Here is a 26527-nt window from a genome sequence, read left to right as displayed (position 1 = left end):
ACTTCTCTGCTTAAGTGAATTGGGATCATTGTGCATTGATGCAAGTATCATAGCTGTGTTTACTTTTCCTAATGCTTAGATGGTAAAGAATTTGCCTGCAATGCAGAAGACCTGGGTTTGACCCCTGGGTCAGGAAGATCCCTTAGGGAAGGTACTGGCAACCCTCTCCAGTATTCTTGCCTAGAGAATCCGATGGACAGTGGAGCCTGGTGGGCTGAAGTCCATGGGGTCACAACGAGTGGGACACAACTGAACGACTAACACTTTCACTTTCTTTCAAGCCTCCATATATAAGTTGCTTAAATTCCAGTGACTAAGTGCCAAGTTATTTGAAGTCAACCAGGTTAGTAGTCTTCAGTTTGATTTGTTTGGGTGCCTAATATTTATATTAACCTTATCTGATATCCACAGCATTACAAATAGTTGAGAGCTAATTTGGAGTTCTTTTCTCAAACTCAGCAAAGCAGCTTCAGAAGTTTCTAGGGTAATTTTTACTCCTGTGGCTATTAGAGTGAGATAGTTGAAAAGGGCCTCATCAGTCAGGCCAGGTCAAACTTTCCACAACTGTCAAGTAGAAGAAAAGCCATTTGGCAATAATTGAGAAAGTTGGTTTCAAAGCAAGGGAGCCTCGTGATTCTATGTCATATATTCTATGTGTTTTTCATCAAAATGTACCACATTTCAGTAAATGCAAGAGGAGTTATATTTGGAAATAGTGATGATACTCTCCATTATTGGTTTCAAGTCAACTAAACTCTTTGATAGCAAAATAGTTTCTTTCCCTGGAAGTTCACTGACTAAAACACCTAGAAATACATGCACTGATAAATCACCTTTCTTAAGATGTATTTAGTGGTTTTTTTTTTTTTTTTTTACATATGGAAAGTTGAACAGTCACTTTACACAAAACCATTCCAAGGAATCCTTAAGTCTGGAACCAGGAATCTGGGAGGAACCTGGCTTCTAGTAAGATGAAAATGGCACTCTGATTATAGCTGCAGCAATGAGGAGTGTATAAGTGTGTATATGCACATATGTACGTGAATCTTACAGCATTCCTTCCAATTCTCTGACAGAAGTTGCCACAGTCTCCTTTATTTTCTCATAATTTATAGGTAAAGTCAGGCTTCTGAGACCTCCAGAGAAGATTTCATAATACCTTGGGATTAACTTACTTAAATATATTAAATTATTATAAACCCCTTTGTTAATTTCCTCTCAAATGATGCACGGTTTTACCTTTAGTAGATAGAGTTTCATGTGACTTAACATTCAACTGATGCTCAATACGGGCTACTCTGCCTTCCGACTCACTGCAAGGTTGAAATTTTCTGTATTGTTCTATTTAGCTAGTAGCTGTTACCTCTATTGAATTATTATTCTATGGTAGGCTCTGGGCTATGCACTTTATTTAATTTATTCCTCATAGTGACTCTGTAGTTGTTATTACAACTTTACAGGAAAGGAAACTGAGTCTCAGAGGTCATGCTACGTGTGCTTCACAAGTGACACAGACAAAATTCAAACTCCAGTGTGTCTCTGGCTGTTACAGTTTTATGCATTCAATGTGTCAGCACTTATAAATGCAGAACATTTGTCAGTATCCCCAATTTTTCCCTTTCCTGAAGAACTGAATCCTTAGGCCTCTCATCTAAGCAGTGTCCAGTTCTACCCTTTCCGGCCACATTCCACCCCACATCCTGCCATCTACCTGTCCTTTGCAGTAGAAGGAATCTGTATTCCCACAGAATCTTAGGAAAGCATAGTAAAGTGGAAAAATAATATATATATATTTTTAAGATCTAGTCCAGGCACTGCCCCTAATTTACAGAATGATTCTTTGAACTTCTTTATCCTCTGCTCACATTTTTTCATCAGAGATATAACAGTGATACATTATTTATCTCCCAGGGTCACTCTGAGGATCCTACCAGGTAGATAAATGCGTGAGTGCTCTGAGGAAGATAAAGTGCATGTAAAAACAATGCTGGTCTGATTATCTTCCCTGTGTCTTCCACACAAAAGGGACTGAATCAGCAGCCTTCCTAACAATAAGAGTTTTGTGATACATCCAGCATACCATGGTCAGTCAGCCATGGGTGTCCAGTTCCACCAGGAATGTTATCGCCGAGGAGGTCTCTGTATTCATTTTTTCATGAATGGAGGCCCTGTGAATTCAGGTGGCAAAATGACCATTTATACCAAGGGACCTGTTGTTTCAGGCCATTAATTGTTAAGTTGCATGTGGAGCTTGTTTCTGTTTATCTGCGAAACATTCTATCTTTATGGATCAGCACTCTCCAGCTCCCACAGTCGGAGTGAATTAAATTTCTCCCACTCTCAAAATTTTATTACAAGATTTTATGTTTCTAGGTATCAGGAAATCAATCACCTGAGACCACTCTTTGGTCTGACAGAGAAGCTTATTATCATGGAAATAAGAACTGTTTCGACTAGGTTTTAGGGTTTCTTTCTAAAATGATTAAGTTATTTCTTCTTGTCTTCTTTCCTTCCCTGCTCTGGAATTCTGTATTGTACTCTGGATGAAATCCACAGCAGAATTCCTATAGCAGAGTTGTATGCTCGGTTCTCAGAGCCCTGTTTCTTGTCAGGCTTTCTGGACAGCTTTTATGTAAGCGCAGGTCATTCTGGGTGATGGGGCAGTGTGCAGTTTTCCTGATTTAAAACTGGGTCTCCTCACTTTGGGTGATCATCTTTATATTCCTGTCATGAAACTATTGCTATCTCAATTTTCTTTTGTTGGGAAAAGTCATATTCTTTTTGGTTAAAGTGCAATAGCTAAGGTGAAAGATTAGACAGCTTCCCTACTGAGCCCATTAGAAGGAGGCATGTCAAGCCTAGAATTGGGGAATATGGAAGACAAGCTATCCATCATGGGGGGAAGGGTATGGTGGCTCTGCCAATTTAAGTTACTTTAGCCCAGAACATTTCTGAAGGTCTTAGGAGGCAGAGCTAGTCGATTATAATAGCATGCTGCTGCTGCTAAGTCACTTCAGTCGTGTCTGACTGTGCGACCCCACAGACGGCAGCCCACCAGGCTCCCTCATCCCTGGGATTCTCCAGGCAAGAACACTGGAGTGGGTTGTCATTTCCTTTTACAATGCATGAAAACATGGGGGAAGGTTAATCATTCCTTCTCTCAGAAACTCTGTGGGGCAGAGACCTGTATTAAATTCCACCCCCACTCAAATAAGAATAACAGATGATATGTGTCCTTTTGCCATTTTAGCAGCCTACATACATCTAACCAAAGCACTGCTCTTGTCTTATGAGTTTCATAATGGCTACTGAGAAAAGTTTGATGCTGCTAGCATCCAGAAAGAGTTTATAAAGCTTTCTAGATGCTAAAGTGTTAATTACTAACATTTTTCACCCTTGCCTGTGGCTATAGGTAGGTCTATTTCCATTTATAATATGGCTGACTCCTCAGTTAATTTGTTTGTACTACTAATAAAAGCTAATTAATATTATCAAATTTTAGGTGGCAACTCAGTGGTAAGTGCTTTACATGCATTGTCTCTTTTACCAGCACAACAATATCATGAGTAATTAACACTATTCATGTCATTTTGCAGAAGTAAAAAGTCAAGTACCGAGAGGTTCAATGTTTGGCTTCTGATTACACAGCAAATGGGTGAAGTGGGATGTGAATTCAGTCTGATTTCCAAAGTCTGGTCAATGCAATGTTAAGATTTTAGTGGTAGATGTGGTAATATTACTATGTTATATTATGTAACATATATGTACATATATGTACACATCTGTGTACCACATATTACAACTTGTCTACTAATTTTTTAAAATTAAATGATGGCTTCTGGCTGTACTGGCATCTTTAATACATCCTTTTTTAAACCTGGGCATTGAATAAAGTATTCTTGTCTTTCTTATTTTATTCCCAATGCCAGGCTTCTCAAAATACTGAGAATGAGTGAGGAGCTACTATGACGAAAGTGATCTAACCAACAAGTCAACTGACATGAGATGAGACCTGCGGACTAAAGCCTGCGGTAGTATTTGCTACTCCTTGGAGCACGTGAACCAACAAAGAAAGCATATGGGCTCTTCATGCAAGCAGCATGCCCTGTAGAGAAGTAGTCAGACTACGTTACCTTTCCTCTGTTAACACCTGAGTAAATGTAATTAATGAATTACCAAGACACCACAAGAAAACAGTTTCATTATCAAAGCTGGTACTGGACACAAATGACCAGAAAATGTGGTTTCATTCTTCCTGCATCTCATGTTTCCATTAGAGGTAGACTTAGCCTATAAATTTGGCTCCCTGGTGGCTCGGACAGTAAAGAATCTGCCTGTGATGCATGAGATACGGGTTCACTGGGCAGGTCACCTGGAGAAGGGAATGGCCACCCACTCAAGTATTCTCACCTGGAGAATTCCATGGACAGAAGACCTTGGGCGGTTGAGGCGGGAGGGCACGGTGTGGTGGAGGGGGTGGTGTGGCGCAAAAAGCTGGACAAGACTGAGCAACTAACACTTTCACTACCCTATATTTTCCTAAACCTAGCTGCATTTCTCCTTTTACAATATTGGGTAACCATTTTAAAGCACAGCTGTCCATCTCATTGTCTCCTTCTAAAGCTCAACAGGACAAGTCACACTTTAGAAAGGTTTGTGGTATTTTGAGCCTTTCTAATAAGGACTTTAAAAATGTTATTAATGTTTAAAGGCTGGATATATATATATATATTAATATGAAGGCTGCCTAGAAATTTATTTTATATACATGAGTAGATTTTTCTTTCATTTATTGTAGGACAGTTCTGTATTAGCAATCATGTACTTTTTGCAGACTTTCAAGTAAATGCTTAATCTAACTCAGTAAACTCACTTATTTGCTAGGTAATTACTGTAAGCAGCCCATCACAATTAGTTTACATGTGTGAACAGAACTCATTTTAACATCAAAAGGAACTGTGCCCATTTTCTATCCAGATCAAATCTGTCTGCCTTGTGAAGAGCCTCCCTCAAGGTAGAATAATGCATTTCCTGGCACAAAAACAGTGCCAGTAAAACAGGTCTTCCACTCACCCCTGGGTTTATCATAATCATGTTACAGTCTCAGTACATGCCAGGTTCTCTGATACACACTGTGTGTGCATATTTCAATTGATCACCCCATTTCCCCCATTTTACATAAAAGGAAATTGAGCCTCAAAGATACTAAGTAACTTCCCAAGACCAGCAAGAGCTGCCACTCAAACTAGTTCTGCAACTCAAACTAATTCAAATTGTGACTCCAAAGTTAGAATCATAAGTAATACTCCCTTCCTGTTGCATACCACAATTCTTACAAAACGCCCTTGAGCTTTCCCAATGTGGGACAACAATCCACTCGCTTATATCGTTAAACAAAAATTCTCAAACCAGAAAGGTCAAAATAATTAATGCTCAATAAAAGTGGCTATATTCTAGAAACAAACAAACAAAAGCCATCTTTTGCTTGTTATTTTGTTTTCTAGTGATCTCCTGGTAGGAACTAATTGTGGTAAATGAAACAGGTTGTCTTAAAGGTGGAATCACCTTCTCTAAACAAGACCTTAACCTTCCCCACAGCTTGGCCAAACTTCAGACAGCTCTCATCCTGTCTCTAGGGCCCTGGACTCCTTTTTCTTAGAGCATTTACTTCAGAAAACTTGTAATTCCAAATTTTTTCTCTGTTCCTTTGATGTGTAAATATTTTTTAAAACTTTGTTTCAGTGTTACCACCCAGGATTATTTTTCTCCAGGACCTAGGAGCCCTCACTTTGAAACGTAGCTTTCAAGGAAGGACAGTTCTCCTTCTTCCAATTTCTGTGGGGAAAATAGGAGCCTACCTTGAGGCAGTGCACTTTGCTCCAACTCATAAAACAACCTTCAGCCTTGAAGATATTCAAAGGAGAGGGTTTAGTGTTCCTTTGGGTGAAGCCAATTAGCCAACACAGAGAAGGTCTATCAAATTGCCAACATTCTCTGGATCATCAAAAAAACAAGAGAGTTCCAGAAAAACATCTACTTCTGCTTTATTGACTATGCCAAAGCCTTTGACTGTGTGGATCACAATAAACTGTGGAAAATTCTGAAAGAGATGGGAATATCAGACCACCTGACCTGCCTCTTGAGAAACCTATATGCAGGTCAGGAAGCAACAGTTAGAACTGGGCATGGAGTACGTCAAGGCTGTGTACTGTCACCCTGCTTATTTAACTTCTATGCAGAGTACATCATGAGAAACGCCGGGCTGGAAGAAGCACAAGCTGGAATCAAGATTGCCGGGAAAAATATCAATAACCCCAGATATGCAGATGACACCACCTTTATGGTAGAAAGTGAAGAGGAACTAAAAAGCCTCTTGATGAAAGTGAAAGAGGAGAGTGAAAAAGTTAAAGCCCAACATTCAGAAAATGAGGATTATGGCATCTGGTCCCATCACTTCATGGGAAATAGATGGGGAAACAGTGGAAACAGTATCAGACTTTATCTTTGGGGGAGCTCCAAAATCACTGCAGATGGTGATTGCAGCCATGAAATTAAAAGACGCTTACTCCTTGGAAGGAAAATTATGACCAACCTAGATAGCATATTGAAAAGCAGAGACATTACTTTGCCAACAAAGGTCTGTCTAGTCAAGGCTATGGTTTTTCCAGTGGTCGTGTATGGATGTGAGAGTTGGACCGTGAAGAAAGCTGAGCGCTGAAGAATTGATGCTTTTGAACTGTGGTGTTGGAGAAGACTCTTGAGAGTCCCTTGGACTGCAAGGAGATCCAACCAGTCCATTCTGAAGGAGATCAGTCCTGGGTGTTCGTTGGAAGGAATGATGCTGAAGCTGAAATTCCAGTACTTTGGCCACCTCATGCGAAGAGTTGACTCATTGGAAAAGACTCTGATGCTGGGAGGGATTGGGGGCAGGAGGAGAAGGGGACGACAGAGGATGAGATGGCTGGATGGCATCACCGACTCGATGGACAAGGGTTTGAGTGAACTCCGGGAGTTGGTGATGGACAGGGAGGCCTGGCGTGCTGCGATTCATGGGGTCACAAAGAGCAACTGAACTGAACTGAACTGAAGGGCTATGGACTATGAGCCCTTCACTCCAGCCCTTAAAAACTCTCCGGTTTTCTTTTTTTTTTTCCACATTGAATTGAGCTCAGATCGAATTGTGGGCTCCTTCTCTATAATTGTCGTGAATAGATCTCCCTTGCTTGTTTAACTCTGTTCAAGATAATTCTGTTTTGTTATTACTGCTCTCAGAAAAATAGTGGGAAAAGTGCAGATGATGTCTAATGACTTTCTTCCATTTTAACTACACAGCAATTCATTTTTATTCCAGTTTTCTGGAGACTAAATTTATATGGAAAAAAAGCAGCTGTTCCACCAGTGTGTCACACACTGAAAGCCACCTAGCCCATCAGGGCCCAAACTCCAGCTGTCCCATCCTGGATCCATGTGATCAGCTGGGTCCTCACCACTGACTCTGGTGTGACTCTTCAAGAGAGCTGCTCTAGATGTTTCTAAAAATGGAGCACTCATCACTGCTGTTTTGCTGGCTACAGCTCAAAATTCCCCATTTTAACAGTAATGTGTTGGCTATTACGGGCTAATTAAACTCGCTTTTGAATAATTACATAATAAATACCCCAAATTTAAATGTACCACAAAATTATCTTCTAATCAACCTCTAAAAATATGATCTAATAAGTAATACATTCCTTTAAATGATTGTGATTACTTTAGTTAATAAAAAGATGTACCTTGTGCAATATACATATCTTTATTCCTAATGTGGTTAATGGGATCAGTTCAATAGAAATCCTCTGATCTTTTCTCAAAATAGCATACTGGAACACCACACGAAATTGCCTAGTAATTGCAGCAAATTTAGCCTAATGAATAGTAATACATGTAAAGGACCTTTTGCCGTCAAATTTAAAATTTATGCCTGCCATGGAAATTATTCAAATGAATATTTAAAAAATTAATCTTGTATTTGTGAGGTGCCTGAATTCTAAAAGAACAACTTTCTGCATTCCAAGAAATTAAAGTGCCACTTTTCCTAAACTAGAGAGTGTCTCATTTCTCTTGTATTACAAAAAAGTAACTTAATCTCTCTGAATCTCCTTTAGCTATGAAAATACTTCAGTTTGGCCAAATCATAAAATAGAACATTGCTCATAAAGAACTAAGGACAATGATGATCACAGAACAAATCTTTGCTAGATTGTTAGTTGCTATTGTTATCTATTATTACTCATTTATCCCGAAGTCTGATCAACCGATAGGCAACCAACAATATTTTTTAAAATATTTTTTTATTTGGTTGTACTGGGTCTTCGTTTCAGCACTCAGGCTCTTTCACTGTGGCATGTGGGATCTAGATCCCCAATCGGGGGTTGAACCCGGTTCCCCTGTACTGGGAAAGTGGAGTCTTAGCCATTAGACCACGAGGGAAGTCCACAAACAGTATTTTTTTGATGGGCTGTACTCTCATCTCCACTGGTTCAACTAATGTTTAAGAGATTGCCTCGCAAATGACAATCCTTTTCTTCTCCCATTACTACACTGATTTTTTATTATTCAATAGAGCTTTTCTTTCTCTCCTTCGACAAAGGTTTAACTGATTTGAGAGTGGCCCCATATCCTATGAGCTACCTACTGCCCACATTCATACACAAAGAGAATAAACATATTATTTGAAGTATTCTATATCTAAGAGGAAATTTTCCTTCCTAAATAGGGCTCCCAGGAAACAAACCTGATAATGTCCTCTTTGTAACAAATGACAAACCAGTTTTCATCAGGAAGTTCCCATAGCAAAGAAGATCATTATCTTCATTTAGGTCTCAGATATCAACATAAAAATCACCTTTTCCAATTTCTTCAGGAGTTATGAGAAAAAAGAATCTATTTGGAAGAAGTCCTCAAAATTAAGATGTACTGACATGGCTAAGGGTCACTGTGGAACTTCAGTGGTCTATGGTGTCGTTATTTATCAATTTATTAATAAATCAAAGTAATCTGTTTCATGAAAACTGTATTTCAGTGAAAAGCCTTGGAAAACATGTATATTGTTTTGGATCTTGTATATTTGGATCATGTATATTGGCTGGATCTTCCCAACTCAGGGATCGAACCCAGGTCTCCTGCATTGCAGACAGACGCTTTACCGTCTGAACCCCTAGGGAAGCCCTATTTATATAATACACATATTAATAACAGCAAAATCCATATTGGATGTATCATGAGCAAGGCATTGTTCTATCACAAGCTATCCAAGTATTAATTCACTTTAACAACCATATCGCTAGGATGAAGGGAAAGCACAGAAGGAGCAAGTGCTTTTGACAAAAATATGAAGGAAAAGTCAGCCACTTCTCACACGTCCAGACATCTAAAATCAGGCATTTGAGGGCAACGGTGGCCTGCAACCTAGTTACCAATGGCTGCTTCAGATCTCCACCTGTCGACTAAGAGTTGGGGTTCAATTAGACCTGCTGGATTGAACAGCCACCCTCTCATATTCTAAAACACTGTTTATAACAATGTGAAATTGTCATCTGATGCTAACTGAAGCAGACAGTGTGGCTGGAATCAGTATAATTGGGTTCCATGTGTTCCCACACAGGGGGTTGCTCCTGATCTCGTTTCAACATGCACAGTTCCCATCAGGAGGCCTTTAGTGGTTTCATCAGTTGCCCACCAATTTTCAGCCAGGACAAGTAACAGCTTTATGTAAAAGGGAAAAAAATAGCTTGAATATTCTTTTTTATATAACTGAATTGGGCAAAAGAAAAGCCACCATTTATGCTCTAGTTTATGCCAGGCATTGCAGTAGGTATCTTATACATATGCCATGCTATGCTATGTCACTTCAGTCATGTCCAACTCTTTGTGATGCCATGACCTGTAGCCCACTAGGCTCCTCTGTCCAATATGTTAGTTTTAATTCTTGTAACAAACTGAAAAACTGGTGTTATTTTAATGTCAAAAATAAAGAGCCTGTTCCTTATAAAGAATAGCTGAAAAATGGGTAGAATGAAAGTTGTCCTTTTATAGAATGGAACTGAAGGTGCAGACTTTCTATTTTTTTTTCCCCAGAGCTTAACACAACAGTGAGTGCACAATAATTCTCAACACTGTTTGGTCAGTGGTGAGACTGACAATCCACCAAATAAATATTCAATCTCCCTCTTCATTAAGAGATCTGGGTGGAAGTGAGTGGTATTCAAATTTATCAAGCATTTCATAAAAGGTGTTAATTTACTTGCATTCAAGATGATGCCAGATTTTTCCTGTTCACTTCATAATGATAAGCATAGCACATTTTCAGAGAAGAAGACGGCATTTTGGGGAGAGTTTTGGGCAGGGTGATTAGAGAAATTTCACATGTAAATATTCAGGAAGACTGAAAGACATTGGTATGAAATACACAGAACATTTGGGTAATCTACCTATAAAAGTAAATATGGATCTCTTTACAGAAATATTTGTCTTCACTTGCTTAAGGAGTAGCAAAAGTGCACAGCGGGATGCTGCTGCTGCACATGTGTGCTCAGCCGTGTCCAGCTCTTTGCGACTCCATGGACCGTAGCCCACCAGGCTTCCCTATCCATGGAATTTTCCAGGAAAGAGTACTGGAGTCGGGTGCCATTTCCTCCTCCAGGGGATCTTCCCAACCCAGGGACTGAACCTGCCCCTCTTGCTTAGCAGGTATATCCAGTTCTAAATATTTAACCCAAGATACTACTTTCTGAAACAATCAGTTTCCCCAAATAAAACCTGCTGATATCTGACATAATTTTTATCAAGGCGTATCTAACAGTATCCAAAGTCTAATAATATCAGCAACTGCAATTTTTGATTATGTTGTTTTATTTTGTGTTCAAGACACATAGCAAGTAAGGAAAAGCTATTTAAGAGATCAGAGGAAGGCTATCCTAGCAGTAAACAATATTTAAAGAGGATAACAAAAAACAACTCAAAAACAAACAGTTGGAAAATAGTAAAAAAATCATATGTACTAAGAATTTCACCAGAAGCTGTCATACAAACAGAGCCAATTATGCCAAAAGAGCAACACTGCATGAATTATTAAAGATGGTCTTAAAAAAAATTACAGGAAACTGGATAGAAGAATGCAGTGGAGAAAAGAGATCTCACGGAACGTAATATAGAAAGAGAAACCATGCAAGGACTATACTATCAAGACACCATCTAGAGGAGGTAAGATCACAAGAAAAGCCTATGGTGGAAGATGCCATAAAACCACAGAATCTGGTTTAAGCCTTGAGAAGAACTGATGAATTGAAAACTAGGGAATAAGGAAAGAAACACTGAGGCAGGAGGGCAAGTAAAATTAGATTTGGTACAAGAGTGTTGCAGCTGTCATCAGATGGGGTCAGTTCCTACTGTGTCTTGAACGTCAGGCAGCAGGTTTCCGGGCTATGGAATAAAAATCAAAATTCATGCAACAAATCTTACATGGAACAACACGAAGGGGTTTCCTGCTCAGGGAGCTTTTCTTATGTGGTGAAGATTCTCACTATATGCTAATGAACAAGTAATGAACAGAAAAATAAACACTGCGGTTTCAGATAAGAGAGAAATTAATAAAGAAAAGAGAAGTAGAAAAAATACCTGGAGTATGTTATTAACAAGCTGCTCCTTGCTTTTGGTGTTATAATATTTAACAAAGCCCAGTGAATAAAAAAGAAGAGGAAGATGACAAAATGCTTTAAAAAAAAGAAGAGGTGATAAACTCTCTCTTTCTACACGCCCACCATTCTTTTCTTAGAGCTAGAGACCTAGACAAAGGGAAGACAGAAAACTAGTCTATAAGGAAAGGTTAGTAAAACCTAGGAGCAATGGCTAGAAGAATGGATCATTTAACTATGCTCAAGAAGGGAAAAAAAAAGTGACCATTCAAAATGTAATTAGAAGAATACACAGAAGAACTGTACAAAAAAGATCTTCACGACCCAGATAATCACACTGATGTCATCACTGACCTAGAGCCAGACATCCTGGAATGTGAAGTCAAGTGGGCCTTAGAAAGCATCACTACGAACAAAGCTGGTGGTGGTGATGGAATTCCCTTTGAGCTATTTCAAATCCTGAAAGATGATGCTGTGAAAGTGCTGCACTCAATAGCCAGCAAATTTGGAAAACTCAGCAGTGGCCACAGGACTGGAAACAGTCAGTTTTCATTCCAATCCCAAAGAAAGGCAATGCCAAAGAATGCTCAAACTACCACACAATTGCACTCATCACACACGCTAGTAAAGTAATGCTCAAAATTCTCCAAGCCAGGCTTCAGCAATATGTGAACCATGAACTTCCTGATGTTCAAGCTGGTTTTAGAAAAGGCAGAGGAACCAGAGATCAAATTGCCAACATCCGCTGGATCATCGAAAAAGCAAGAGAGTTCCAGAAAAATATCTATTTCTGCTCTATTGACTATGCCAAAGCCTTTGACTGTGTGGATCACAATAAACTGTGGAAAATCCTGAAAGAGATGGGAATACCAGACCACCTGACCTGCCTCTTAAGAAATCTGTATGCAGGTCAGGAAGCAACAGTTAGAACTGGACATGGAACAACAGACTGGTTCCAAATAGGAAAAGGTATATGTCAAGGATGTATATTGTCACCTTGCTTATTTAACTTATATGCAGAGTACATCATGAGAAACGCTGGGCTGCAAGAAGCACAAGCTGGAATCAAGATTGCTGGGAGAAATATCAATAACCTCAGATATGCAGATGACACCACCCTTATGGCAGAAAGTGAAGAGGAACTCAAAAGCCTGTTGATGAAAGTGAAAGTGGAGAGTGAAAAAGTTGGCTTAAAGCTCAACATTCAGAAAACAAAGATCATGGCATCCGGTCCCATCACTTCATGGGAAATAGATGGGGAAACAGTGGAAAGAGTGTCAGACTTGATTTTTTGGGGCTCCAAAATCACTGCAGATGGTGACTGCAGCCATGAAATTAAAAGACGTTTACTCCTTGGAAGGAAAGTTATGACCAACCTAGATAGCATATTCAAAAGCAGAGACATTACTTTGCCAACAAAGGTCCGTCTAGTCAAGGGTATGGTTTTTCCTGTGGTCATGTATGGATGTGAGAGTTGGACTGTGAAGAAGGCTGAGCACTGAAGAATTGATGCTTTTGAACTGTGGTGTTGGAGAAGACTCTTGAGAGTCCCTTGGACTGCAAGGAGATCCAACCAGTCCATTCTGAAGGAGATCAGCCCTGGGATTTCTTTGGAAGGAATGATGCTAAAGCTGAAACTCCAGCACTTTGGCCACCTCATGTGAAGAGTTGACTCATTGGAAAAGACTCTGATGCTGGGAGGGATTGGGGGCAGGAGGATAAGGGGATGACAGAGGATGAGATGGCTGGATGGCATCACTGACTCGATGGACATGAGTCTGAGTGAACTCTGGGAGTTGGTGATGGACAGGGAGGCCTGGCATGCTGTGATTCATGGGGTCACAAAGAGTCGGACACGACTGAGCGACTGAACTGAACTGAACACTGAAGTTACTGGGTACTCAAGGTTAGGATTCTATATAAAGAAAATATTAGCCTCCACTCAGACAGCAAAAGGATTCGGCCCAGAGGAAAACCAGCAAGTACTATAATTAGTAAGAACCTAGACTGTTTTCCGGAGAAGGTAATGGCACCCCCCTCCAGTACTCTTGCCTGGAAAATCCCATGATGGAGGAGCCTGGTATGCGGCAGTCCATGGGGTCGCGAAGAGTTGGACACGACTGAGCGACTTTGCTTTCAGTTTTCACTTTCATGCATTGGAGAAGGAAATGGCAACCCACTCCAGTGTTCTTGCCTGGAGAATCCCAGGGACGGGGGAGCCTGGTGGCTGCCGTCTATGGGGTCACACAGAGTCCAACACGACTAAAGTGACTTAGCATAGAATAGCATAGACTGTTTTCAACATTATGTTAAGACATACACATATCAATGTATAACAAATATCAGACTTAGTTTTATGAATGATCCATGCTGGAAGATCTCGGAGAAGACGCAAAAAAAGACAGTCATGGTGAGGAACATGAAAATATGAGAAATGGGGAAAAAAGACATTTGAAGGAGGGATAAGGCACAGAGATGGACTGACATAATGGACAAAAAAGCACTAGCTTTTGCTTTTTACTAACATAGAATGAGAATAAAAAAAGAGGGGGCCCAGAACACTATCAGGAAAGGGCCACGTCTGTCTAGACAACTAAAAGGGAATGGATGATCATCAGGTCACATTCTAATAACTGTATATGAAAAATGTTCTGGAGGCTGAGAATTTCGATATGTGGGATGGAGGTGAGAAAAAGAAAGATGGGAAGATAGCCAGGATGGACCTTCAAGACCTTCTCCTGCTGAGAGATGACAGCTGAGTTTCTGTTCCTCATGGGCACTCAGTAGCTGCTCTAAGTGCTGACAGTCCATAGTTATAGCCAGTGGTGGAGGGAAGTGATATTCAAAAGGAGGTGCAACATATGTATCATGAATCATTTTTTATTCAAATATCAGAATGAGTAGATAAAAATGATATTCTTCAGAAGAATTACACATTAATTTTTTAATTATGATATGAAGTTCTCCTGGGGTAACAGGTGACATCTACAGAAGTCATGAGTTATCCCATAGTGGTGAGTCCATATCTACCTCAATGATTCGAACCCTAAACAAGACAATTATTGAATTTGAAGAAACAGCTTACAAAGGAAACTAATGCAAATTACCCTAATACTTGGTATTATGAGTATGTAGATGAAACTCAGGCTATGATTCATTCATTTTCAGGGTCCACAGCTACCACTGGATGGTACAAGGCTGCAGGTAAACAGCTGTTGCTTAGTCGCTGAGTCATGTCTAACTCTTTTGTGTCCCCATGGACTGTAGCCTGCCAGGCTTCTCTGTCCATGGGACTTCCCAGACAAGAACACTGGAGTGGGTAGCCATTCCCTTCTCCTGGGATCTTCTCGACCCAGGGATCCTGCATTGGCAGGCAAATTCTTTACCACTGAGCCACCAGGGAAGCTGTATTTATGTATTAATCATACTTTATCACAAAGAAGGAGGGTAAATTATATGTCACCTAGAGTTAAAACACATCAACTTGAATTTTAGGGAGACATGGGAAGACTCAAACACGTCTCTGTTAAATGAATCAAAGACTGTACCTGTACTGCCATAATACTCTTACTTTCAAAATTCAGAAATATATCACTTAAGATAATTTACTGGCAGGATGAGAGGTAAAGACTTTTTGTCAGTAGAAAGGTCAAACAATTTTCCACAATGCAATGAAATTTTTAAGCTTTACAGTTTTACTATAGGTGACCCAAGGGAGATCCCCTTAAACAATTATATTGAAAATTACATTGTGAGCTAATAGAATGTGAACAGCGAGGTACAAGCCTTGTGTGCTGTCCTCTACTGCTTTTTCTGAAATACATAATCTTGGTGGGTTTTGTTTTAAAAACTTTTTTTTCCAATAAATGTAGGTAACTGTATCCATGTAAAAACTAAGAACTCATCTAACAATGAGGTATTTTTCATAGGGAGGACTTCCAGATATAAGTGCAGGATATTTTTTTAAGGACTATAGCATGCAACAAAGATTGACAGTTGAGCCAAAGAAAGTAAGAAAAAAAGTCGACTAACCTAACCCACCTGAGCTCGGCTCACAGGGGTCAATGTCCTCATCATCGCTGGGACACTCTGCTGAGGCCACAAGGATGTCATCTGTGGTCTGTAAAAGAAGCACATTCAGTAGATTACTTTCAAGGGACCTAACAGATCTTTTCATCTTTGTCTTGTGGACTAAACATCATTTGCATTTACCTGACAGATTGAGAAACCAAATTCAATATTTCCCTTCCCAAGGACACAGAGCTTACATTCTTCAACATATGTTAGGTTCCTCATGGAAGAATTGGCAATATTTGTGAAACCTTGATTCTAGCTTATTTTTCATGAGGACAGGTGGCAGCCAACTTGTAGATACCCATCCATTTAACTGCACAGTGAAGCTGCACACAGGAGCAGACAGCGATTTAAAAAACAGCCTGGCAGAAACAGATGATCTGAAATTCATTACAGCCCTGGAGTGCTACAAGGTATGCATCAGTGGGCTTTATGCCGGGCTTGTGCCTGGCTTCCTAAAAGCAGAACAGCTATAACCTTTTATATTCATGACCAAGTAGAATTCAATGTATCTTTGAGATATAGCCTGTCTTTATTAGGAAACACAGATTAAGCAGAGAATATTTTTTCACTGATGCAAAAAGGGAAGCAAATATAGTTCATGGAAGGTATTTTTAAAAATTTTTGTTGAGCTTTCACACTCAATTCTAATCTTTTTAATATTCAAAAATCAGGCATTATCTCCCCATTGTCTTTGCCACCATTAAAGTTTCAGAATAAATGAAGAGTACTGGGGGGATGGTATTTTACAGCAAACAGGAGAGAGGTGACAGTTTTCTTTGTGACATTTTAGTTGCTTCATTGCACTTACAGCAAAGAAGATAACCACGAGTGTAATAAAAAGCAGAGTGTGTAAATCCTAGCAGTTAGTCACATAATCAACATATTTACAAGCATTAAAGGCTATTCTTTACTGTCACTTATAAGCAGCAGTAAAGTCAGCACAGATATTTCACAGAAACTGAAGGTTTGCATCATATTTGGCTAAAGCTAAGGCAACACAGAGAGAATTGAAGGTACAAGAAGGAAAATATCTCATTACATCTGTTAAGGATTAAGAGATTATAACTGTTTAGACAATACTTAGAAGTGCAATATTGATGAAATCCTTATTGAAAAGTAGAATTATAATAGGAGTCTTAAAGGAAAGAAAAAATAAGAAATATGATAAAATATATTTTTATTAAGGGAGTATCTAATAGAGGGTAAAGTGTGCCACGCTTAGTCACTCAGTAATGTCCGACTCTTTGCACCCCCATGGACTGTAGCCCACCAGGCTCCTCTGTTCATAGGGATTCTCCAGGCAAGAATGCTGGAGTGGGTTGCCATTCCCTCCTCCAGGGGATCTTGCCAACCCAGGGATCAAACCCAGGTCTCCAGTACTGCAGGCGGATTCTTTACCCTCTGAGCCATCAGGGAAGCCCAATAGAGGGTAAAGTATAAATATATAAATATTAAGAGAATAGTGTCATTTTGAAAAATGGAGACAAGGGATGATGTATATTTGTGACAAAAATTAGGCTCAGAATGTTTCAAGTACAAAGTCTTTAATTAAGAATAAAGAATTTGTTCAGATGTTAGTGCTTCACAATATAGCTTTATATAGTATTTTTAATAGTATTTTGAGATGGTTTCACATTATTCTTCTCTTAATTCCTTTTGGCAATTAAGTTGGGAGGCCAAATTCATTTATTTCGCTGCTGTCATATTAAAAGAAGAAGTTCAGATGCTGGTTTTCCTGGAATTGTAACTGTTAATGCCAGCGATAGCCACCAGCAATTGGTGTGATAGTCACGTAGGTATCTTTCATTAAAGTGAGCTTTAAAAGGCAAGAACACATCCTTCTTTTGGCACGAGCACGTCTCTCAGGATAACATCCAACCTGACTTGATAATAACAAGTTATTGGATTAAGAGGTCTGCCAGGTCAATTGTTCCAATTCGCTCAGCACTGATAATCTGCTTTTCAAAAGCCAACTTCAAGTAGAAAGCTACTGTTTTTTTTTTTTTTTTTAAACTACAGTGGATACTCTTTAAAATTAATTTCAAGTTAGAAAAAAATTTCTCATTTTTCTTGAGGCATTTTAACTCTATTGATGAAATCCAGAAAGGGATGTCGTTTTGTTCTTGGTTGGGGGACGGGGAGGAGGAGCAGGACGTGGACAAATTCTTTAATCTAGGGTCTCTCATCCTGGCAGTGACATGGTCCCCTCTCCCTTCCTCCATCTGGGAAGACATTTGGTAATGTCTGGAGACATTTTAGTTGTATCAGCTGGGTGGAGGGTGGGAGTAGGTGAGCTGCTATTAGCATTCAATGAGTGGTCACCAGGGATGCTGCTAAAAATTCTAAGTTGTATGTGACAGCGCCCCCAGCAAAGAAAGATCTGACTCCAAAGTTTCCAAAGTGCTAATGGTGCACTCTGTTCTAAAAACTCAAAACCTGTTCTGTTCCTTGTTTTTCTCATCTGAAAAAATTCGAGAGCACTGTTACTGCTGTTGTAAAGATGAACTTAGTACATGGAAAGTAACTAGAATAGGAGCACCTTTGAAATATTTACAGAAGTTGTGATAGTATCAACATTATTGTCTCACAAATGGAGCACTGATTTAATATTTTTTGCACTACATAATTTAATTTCAGATATTAAACTGGAAGTTGTATATGTGAATTATTCTCAACTTTACGTCTTTTGTTAGTTTTTATACAAGAATAGAGTAGCTCTATTGGTACTTGGTTGAACTAAGTTTCCATCTTTTGCTTCCTAGATTTAAATTCTGAATTAGAAGTCAAACATAAGAAATAAATAATAAAGGTTTCTTCCTAAAAGAAATTCAAAGACAAGAAATGAGTAACTCAGTGTAGTGTTTCAGGCAAACTAAATTATTTAGGCTGCACAAGTTAAATTTTGTTTTAAAAGTCGACCTATTTTTTACATTCCACAGCCTTCTGGAACAATTCCACAGCCTTTTGGAACAATTCCACAGCAAACAGAAAGTGTCAGAATGTTCTCAGTGTTATCTTTCACAAATCACAGTACCTAAAATAACAAAAGATGTCATAGAATAAATAGTACCTCCTATAGCTCTTTACAGTAGAAAAAAAAAGTCACTGTACAAATATGACCCTATTGTACAACTATATTTTAGTTTTTAGTGTACTTTCCCTGATATAAACAATACACTTTTTTCATATTTTTCTCTCAGAAATTAAAATCCAGCAATAGTCTTGTGAATAAAAGATCTCAAATCAATAGATGCCGTGATAGAAATCATCACTGTATGAAAAATCAGGAAGTGGCTCAAGTGCAGGGAGGAAAATCAAATTTCATTCCAGGGGCTGAATTAACTAAACACTTTTCTAGCCAAAGCTGTGTAATTTAAATTTAATTCACTATGTTTGGAACTATCTCCCTATGACATGCTGTTGGAGAGGTATAAGAAACTCAAATATGTCACATTAATCAATTCTATTCTTCAATATACTTTTCCCTGATGTTTATAACCTTTCCCAGAAAAGAGACGACCTGCTGAAGAAGACAGAATACTGATCAAGCAAAGGCACTGTCTTTTCATAACCATACATTTAGATAAGTGTCCCTAACTGTGTATTTAACCACTCATAGGTCAAAGCGCATGCTGGTCTTCCTTAATTCAGAGTGGTCTGGATATTTTTATGGCCAACATCTGTGCTTGTTCAAAATGTCTGCTAAAACTACTTTATGTTTATTTACCTTTAGGGAAAAAAAGACTTGTACACAATTCAAGAATTAAAGGCACTGAAACTTAATTCACATGTTTTATGGATCAATACCAACATGGTATAGGGGAGGAAAATGTACTCAGAATGGGAGGAAAAGGAAGTTTTTAATGAATAATAAGACATTAGAAAACTCAGGAGGTGGCTTATTTTTAGTTTATTTTACATACTAAATCAACATTAATTTATTTAATGTTCAGAGTTATTAGGTAGTGACCATTCAGTGGGTTAGAAAGTAGAGAAACACTGATGTATTTTTGTTCTGCAGAGAGACTTTTTGCCTATCACCACATTTAATGACGGAATTTGTGGCATATTTACTTTTTGAATATAGCACAATTGCATATCTGTGTGGTAAGAAGATATGATGAGAGGATAGATAAACTTAGTCTGTAATATTATATCCTTGCTCAGAATAGCATTGCTAGACTTTATCCCTCATGGTAAACAGTTTTGCTGAAGACTGAAACATTCTAATGGAAACACCTACAAGAAAACTCTACCAGGACAAATCTACTTTGTAAGGAAAGGAGCACACTTAAACTGTGGAAAGACGTCCACTGTGAATTTGATACCCACAAAGAAATTCTTGATTTACTCTGAAATTTCAATTGAAACTTTATTTCTAAACAGCACCAGTAGGGGACGTCGCTGCTGGTTCAGTGGCTAAGACTCCATGCTCCCAACACAGGAGGCATGTTTATGGTTTTGATCCCTGGCCAGGGAACTAAGATCCCACATGCCATGCAGTGTGCGGCCAGGGGAGGGGAAAAAAATAAAACAAAACAAAACACAGGAGCAGTCTATTCAGCTATACATCCAAATACAACATAAAAAATAGTTGTCTCAAGCAACGGTGCACCCTCATTGTAACAGTATTCAGTCTCATCTCTTAGACTTATCAACTTAGACTAAGCTGCCTGAGACAACTGATTGAGTGCAGTGCCACCTAACATGTGATGTATTTGACTAATTGATGGACACTTGTTCTGGCTGATACTTCTGTTTACATGAAGCTGCTCAGGAAGGAAGAGGACATTCATATCTGCCTTTCAGCACTGAATCTGATAGTTTTCTCTATCAGATTTATCACTAGGTGAACTTTCCAGAAAAAAAAAAAGCCAGGATTCACAACTAGCAACACAAACTCCTCAAACTACGTCTGAACCATTGCACTGGTAATCTACCTGGCAAGAAGTTTTAGGTGGGGGAAGTTAGAGTTTTCACCAAAGGAGAAAAAGTGCAAATAAAATAAAATAAAGACAAAAAAACCCAATTGTAAGACATATATAGAATTCCCAAACAATATGATCAAATCAAACCACTAAAGAAATATATCAAATTGGTAATTTTAGTTAATCCTATTTAAAATGTAGAAGGACTTTACAAACTTTGCATATTCCATCATCTCAGTGAAGCTTTGGTTCTTATTTTTCATTTGTTTCTTTGAGTAGCAGATGCCACATAAAGATATCAATCCCATGCTCAGTAATCTAATAAAAGTAATACTAATAATCTGAGATCCAATACGTGAAGGATCCATTTTAGCTCCAGCACGAGAGTAACAAAGAAAATGATCAATTGCTGCTAAGTTGCATCAGTCGTGTCGGACTCTGTGAGACCCCATAGATGGCAGCCCACCAGGCTCTGCTGTCCCTGGAATTCTCCAGGCAAGAACACTGGAGTGGGTTGCCATTTCCTTCTCCAATGCATGTAAGTGAAAAGTGAAAGTGAAGTCGCTCAGTCGTGTCTGACTCAGCGACCCCATGGACTGCAGCCTACCAGGCTCCTCCATCCATGGGATTTTCCAGGCAAGAGTTCTGGAGTGGGGTGCCTTCTCCGGAAGATCAATTAGTCACCAACAAATTAGTCACTCATCTGGGCACAGCATTTTCTGATGGGCACAAAATATTGTTACTACCTGAGAGAGTTTAAGTTGTGATTCCTAGCTGCAAATAATTGATTATGCCCATTCTACTCTAAAACATAGGAACAATTCACTCATTAATAGAAACAACAACAATCAAACTAATAGCTTATTTTGATTGAAATGTAAGAGTGCCCCCATCTCTATTACTTCATTAAATATTTACCAACAACACGCTTATGCAGAATGCAGGTGAAGGTACTATTACTCTGAGTGTTACAGTTAAGTGCCAAAAAAATACCCGTTTGTAGACTTATTCACCCAATTTTAATGTTTGAACATTGGCATTCGTGAATATTTAGGGAAAAACTGAAATATCCTTGAAAACAGCCAGCTTTCACATTTTTAAAATTTTTTTCCCTCAATTGATGCTTTAGGTTATTATAAAAAGTGACCATAAATCAGCTGTCTTCTTGGAAATGACAGACTTGCAAGCCATTCGATTTTCTTCAGAATTTCTTGGCTGTTTAAAATGTATGCAATGGTTTCAGAACAGTGCAAGCAAACTGGATAGAAAAACTTACCACATAAAGATATCACGAACGCCTTACTCATTCTAACATGCATTTTTATATGCATTTGATACTGGTCATCCTAACAGGAAAAACTCTAAAGGGGAAGACAGGGATGTGGAAAGAATGCCATAGAAAAATGAACTTATGAGAGAAAGAAATGAACTGAATCCCTGCTTAATGAAACAAAAAAATTATATTTTAGCAAAGTTATGCAAAAGAGTGTTAGTCGCTCAGTTGTGTCTGACTCATTGTGACCTCATGGACTGTAGCCGACAAGGCTCTTCTGTCCTTGGGATTCTCCAGGCAAGAATACTGGAGTGGATTGCCATGCCCTCCTCCAGGGGATCTTCCCAACCCAGGAATTGAACCTGGGGCTCCTGCATTGCAGGCAGCTCCTTTACCCTCTGAGCCACCAGGGAAGTCCCTGCAAAATAAAAACCTGGTATCAGGAAGTTTGAAATTAATCTTTTAAATAAAAAAAATAATTTTTATCTTTCTTTAAGATACTGATGACCTCTACACTCATTTCCATTTTAAGCCAGAGCAAGTAGGAGCATTAGCCAAAGGAAAAGTTAAAAGGAAAGTTTAAATTTTCAGAAACGAATTGGAATAATCTATTCTCTTGGATGCCCATGAATTAGAATTTGGGAGTGTAAGACGTCCAAAGAATGCTGGTAGTGGGGTGGAGGTGCTGAAAGGGAAACTAGAATATGCATGTGATTAAACACGCATTTCCTCTTGGTTTGCTTTGGTTTTGAACAGAGACCTTTCTGAAATGGATTTGGACATTTCCAAATTAAATAAATAATGGCAGATGTTTACAGTGTAAATCTATGCTTCCAGCTGTGTCAATGTCGATCTTTAGTCTAACTATTATGACTGAATAGACTAATTAGTTACACAGGTTGAACTGAAAATCTTTACTGGTAATGAGGCCAAAACAGTTTATAATTGTAAAAAGCCTATGATGGATAGTTTCAACAACATGTCCCCCAAATCCAAGTTTCCCTTGTTGGCGTTTAACACGCTAGCAAATGGAATCATGCTTTAGTCAAGCAGTTGGACTGAGTCAGACCCTAGTGATCATTAGTCCAAGTTCTTGATTTTACATATTAGGAAACTGAAGCTAGAAAACGAAGTCTCTGTTTGATCCCAATCATACTGCAAGTGAATAGCAAGACTATGAGATAATTCTGACTCCCAGTAGATTATGACTGACTCTCATTCCAGGTGATTTCTATCCTTCCACTCATTACTCATCCAGTTATCTACTCATTTATTCATCCATCTTAAACCATTTTGTTTTTTAAAGGGTTTGATGTGATTAAAAAGATACAAAATGAAATACATTTAAAGTAAATTAAAAGGTGGCAAAGGAAAGTATTGGATTTTATATAAGTAACCACTAAACGTATCATAAAGAAAGCCCACAGGAGTACTAGGAGACATATCCACAGCTATTGCATCACTTGATATGGCAGCACATGAAGTGGCACTAAAAAAGGAATAAAATGAATTCTGGAGTTTAACTGTTTACTCCACTTACGAAAATTCAAATATTTATAGAACAATATTTCTGAAGGAAATGGCAACCCACTCCAGTGTTCTTGCCTGGAGAATCCCAGGGACGGGGGAGCCTGGTGGGCTGCCGTCTATGGGGTGGCACAGAGTCGGACACGACTGAAGCGACTTAGCAGCAGCAGCATTGCTCTGAAACGGAGTAAACCCAGAAAAATTCTTTACTTGTGTTAATCTTTTCTTAACCTACTTTTTTAAAGACTTTAAAGATCTGGACTCTCACCTCTGCATATAAATGCATAACTAAATACTTTGGGAAAGAAAGAAAATGTAGATTATTGAAACTTTTCCTATTTTACCCCTTGACTTAGAACATTGCAGGCCACTCTGGCTACAAAATTAACTCAATGGACCCTTTGTCTCTCTTCTCATTAATCCACTGATGAAAACTTCCAAAGTCTCTCTTATTAACTTCTGTTTTCAAAACATAAGTGGTAATGAGCTATTTATCTTTGTCTCTCTCACATAACCATTATTAGGGTTTTGTCATATTATCTCATTACATCTTAGGAATAAATAAGTGGAAGTGACCATTTGTTAATAATACTGGTTGCTTCTCCAGTTGCAATCTAAATATGTATTCACTGATCAGGACAGTCTCATTTACATCATACCCCTAGAATTGGAGGTTTGAAGTCAAGGTAAAGAAGGAGCCACAGGCAGCTAGTCATCCAGAACACTTCTTCCCTGCAGGGCAGGACCATGAGAAAAGTTCCCTTGATAGAGCTTAACCTGGAAATAAATGAGAACTTCCATCCCACACAATCCTTGAAGTATGCGACAGCAAGAAATAGGGATGTGGTTGGAAATAATGTTGATATAATTGACAGCTTTTTGACCCATTTGTTGTATATCTGCAAGGTTCTATACCAATATCTTACCTAGTATCTGAGCAGCATCTCTATGAGCGCTTCTAGCAGAGTGATTGAGAGTAAACGTGATCTGGCTGAAATGTTAAGATGTTATTGTGTTCATGAACTAAGATGGAGTCCTTGCTGGTTATAGTTAAACTGGACCTCCAAGCTTCCAAATTTGACTATTTCACTCCTTGTGATGCGTACTTACTTTGGTTCCTTGTACATATTTGGAATATGTTACTGTTGAACCACTTCAGTTTACTTCGCTGCATGCTGATCAATAATATAAAATATATATAAAGTCTTGATCTGGGTTTTATAAGTAGTATTACCATCTTGAAAAGGTTTCTGTGTTTGCAACAGTACATAAGAATATGTACATTATATACATAAATATATATGTGTATATGTATTATACATACATGTGGAAAAATGTATATACAATAATTTGTATATGACAAAATAACTTCTCCATCTCATAGGGATATTATGGGGATCCATTTTGAAATGTGTGAAAGCACTTTATAAATATGAAAGTTCTCACAAGCAATGTTTATATGCCATTATTACAACTAATACATAATTATTTTTTTTCCTCACATGACAATATGAAGAACTGTTCTGAGGAGTGCTTAAGGAAGGCAGCCAAATATCCACTTAACTGAATATATTTCATTTTCATGTCACAAAATCCTTTTGTCCCCTCAGTTATTCGAATAAGATCTGTATCTCTCACTCCAAATGGCCCTTCATATAAAGGCTGCTAATTCTTGGGAAGATCCCTTTTATATAGGGATGTGATTTACTTCAGCACCGCTTGCTGAGTACACATGCTTCAATCTCACTGGTAACCTACAAGATGGACAGTGCCAGTACACATCTCGTTCTGTCATTTCTTCTTCTCCAGGTCAGAGCTTTGAGGGAGTTACTGTACAGATGCAGGGCTATCGGAGTTCCCTTGAAACTCTCCTTCTCATTCACTTTTCTGGGACTTAGAAGATTGTGACAATTGAGTTGACTCTGACTCATGCCCTATTATATCTAGAGCAAATAAATGAACAGAAAGTAAGAAAGAGAGATCACTTAGCAATACTGCTAATTAAAGGAGAGACAGAGAAACAGAGACAGAAGGAGAAGAAACAGGGAGGGGAGGTGAGGGGAGAAGAAAAAGAGACTCATTCTAAGTGCGATACTTGCATCACAATGCTTCTTATTGTGGTGGTTGTATCAGTGTTTATAGTTGTGATGTTGCCCTTGGTCACGTTCCTTAGATGCATTAAAAATATGAGGATTAACTTTTATAAGACACTGAACAATACTTTCTTAGTGCATTAGAACAGTAGAGGTATGTGCCTTTCCAACTTGTTTTTAAATCTAAAAGTTTTTGAACTGCCTAGCTATATGTTTTATCTTATTTCATATATTTCTGTGGGACAGGATTTTTTTTCTATGATTATAGCCCTTGAACACCTATTACATTTGTCACAGTTCAATAGAGTAGATTTAAAATGTCATCACCATTGACTGTAATGGTAATGATGGATAGCAAAACATCAACTCATATACTTTAAACAATTTTGTCAATTATACCTCAATAAAGATGGAAAAAAATCTTATCATACTCTAAAATTGGCTTCTTTAACCACCTGCAATTTCAATATCAGCACTTGATGAAAATAATTATGATTGTGAAAATTGAATAAAGTTGAGTGAAGAATTCATCTTTAAAAATAGAAGAAATATTATATGTGACACTTGAATTGGTAGAATCATTTGAAATAATCTTTTCCTGATGGTCATCCTCTCTAAGCTCACTATACCTGAGTGTATTTTTGTCACAATTGCTTATTTATAACAGCTCATTAAATCTCAAAATAAGAGTGAGAAAGTATAGATTATTTTCCAGGAGTATAACTCCTAAGAGTGGGAGATGAGAATTGTGGCAAAAATCACACTTTTTGAAAGATTTTATCTGCCTTCTACCATCTCTAGAAGTGACAATGAAACTTTATAACTGGTTTTTACATTATACCTCATGGCTGGAGATTTATGGTAGAGAAATAGCAAAAAGTGACATTATCTTTAACTGTAAAGAGAAAATGACTGAAAGTTAGAAGGAAAGAAAAGCTAAAAATGTCTTGCAATAAG

The 26527-nt window shown here is 38.4% G+C and overlaps 1 protein-coding gene across 26 annotated transcripts in view; it reads right to left on the bottom strand.

The window, feature by feature from the left end:
* The window catches only part of NRXN1 (neurexin 1), a 1228058-nt gene that overhangs the window by 15544 nt on the left and 1185987 nt on the right, over positions 1 to 26527 (bottom strand). For 16 of the 26 annotated variants that reach the window (XM_086326949.1, XM_086326953.1, XM_086326952.1 and 13 more), the window contains one exon: positions 15705 to 15792. In XM_086326949.1, coding sequence (XP_086183075.1) covers positions 15705 to 15792 — 88 coding nt within the window. The remainder of the gene's footprint in view (positions 1 to 15704; positions 15793 to 26527) is intronic. The other 10 variants (XM_086326950.1, XM_086326956.1, XM_086326954.1 and 7 more) reach the window with 1 other exon arrangement.

Source organism: Bos grunniens, chromosome 11 (genome assembly GCF_055505025.1).
Source record: "Bos grunniens cultivar Pamir isolate PY7600 chromosome 11, Bosgru_T2T1.0, whole genome shotgun sequence".
Taxonomy (NCBI): Eukaryota; Metazoa; Chordata; class Mammalia; order Artiodactyla; family Bovidae; genus Bos; species Bos grunniens.
This window is presented reverse-complemented; position numbering and strand designations above follow the sequence as displayed.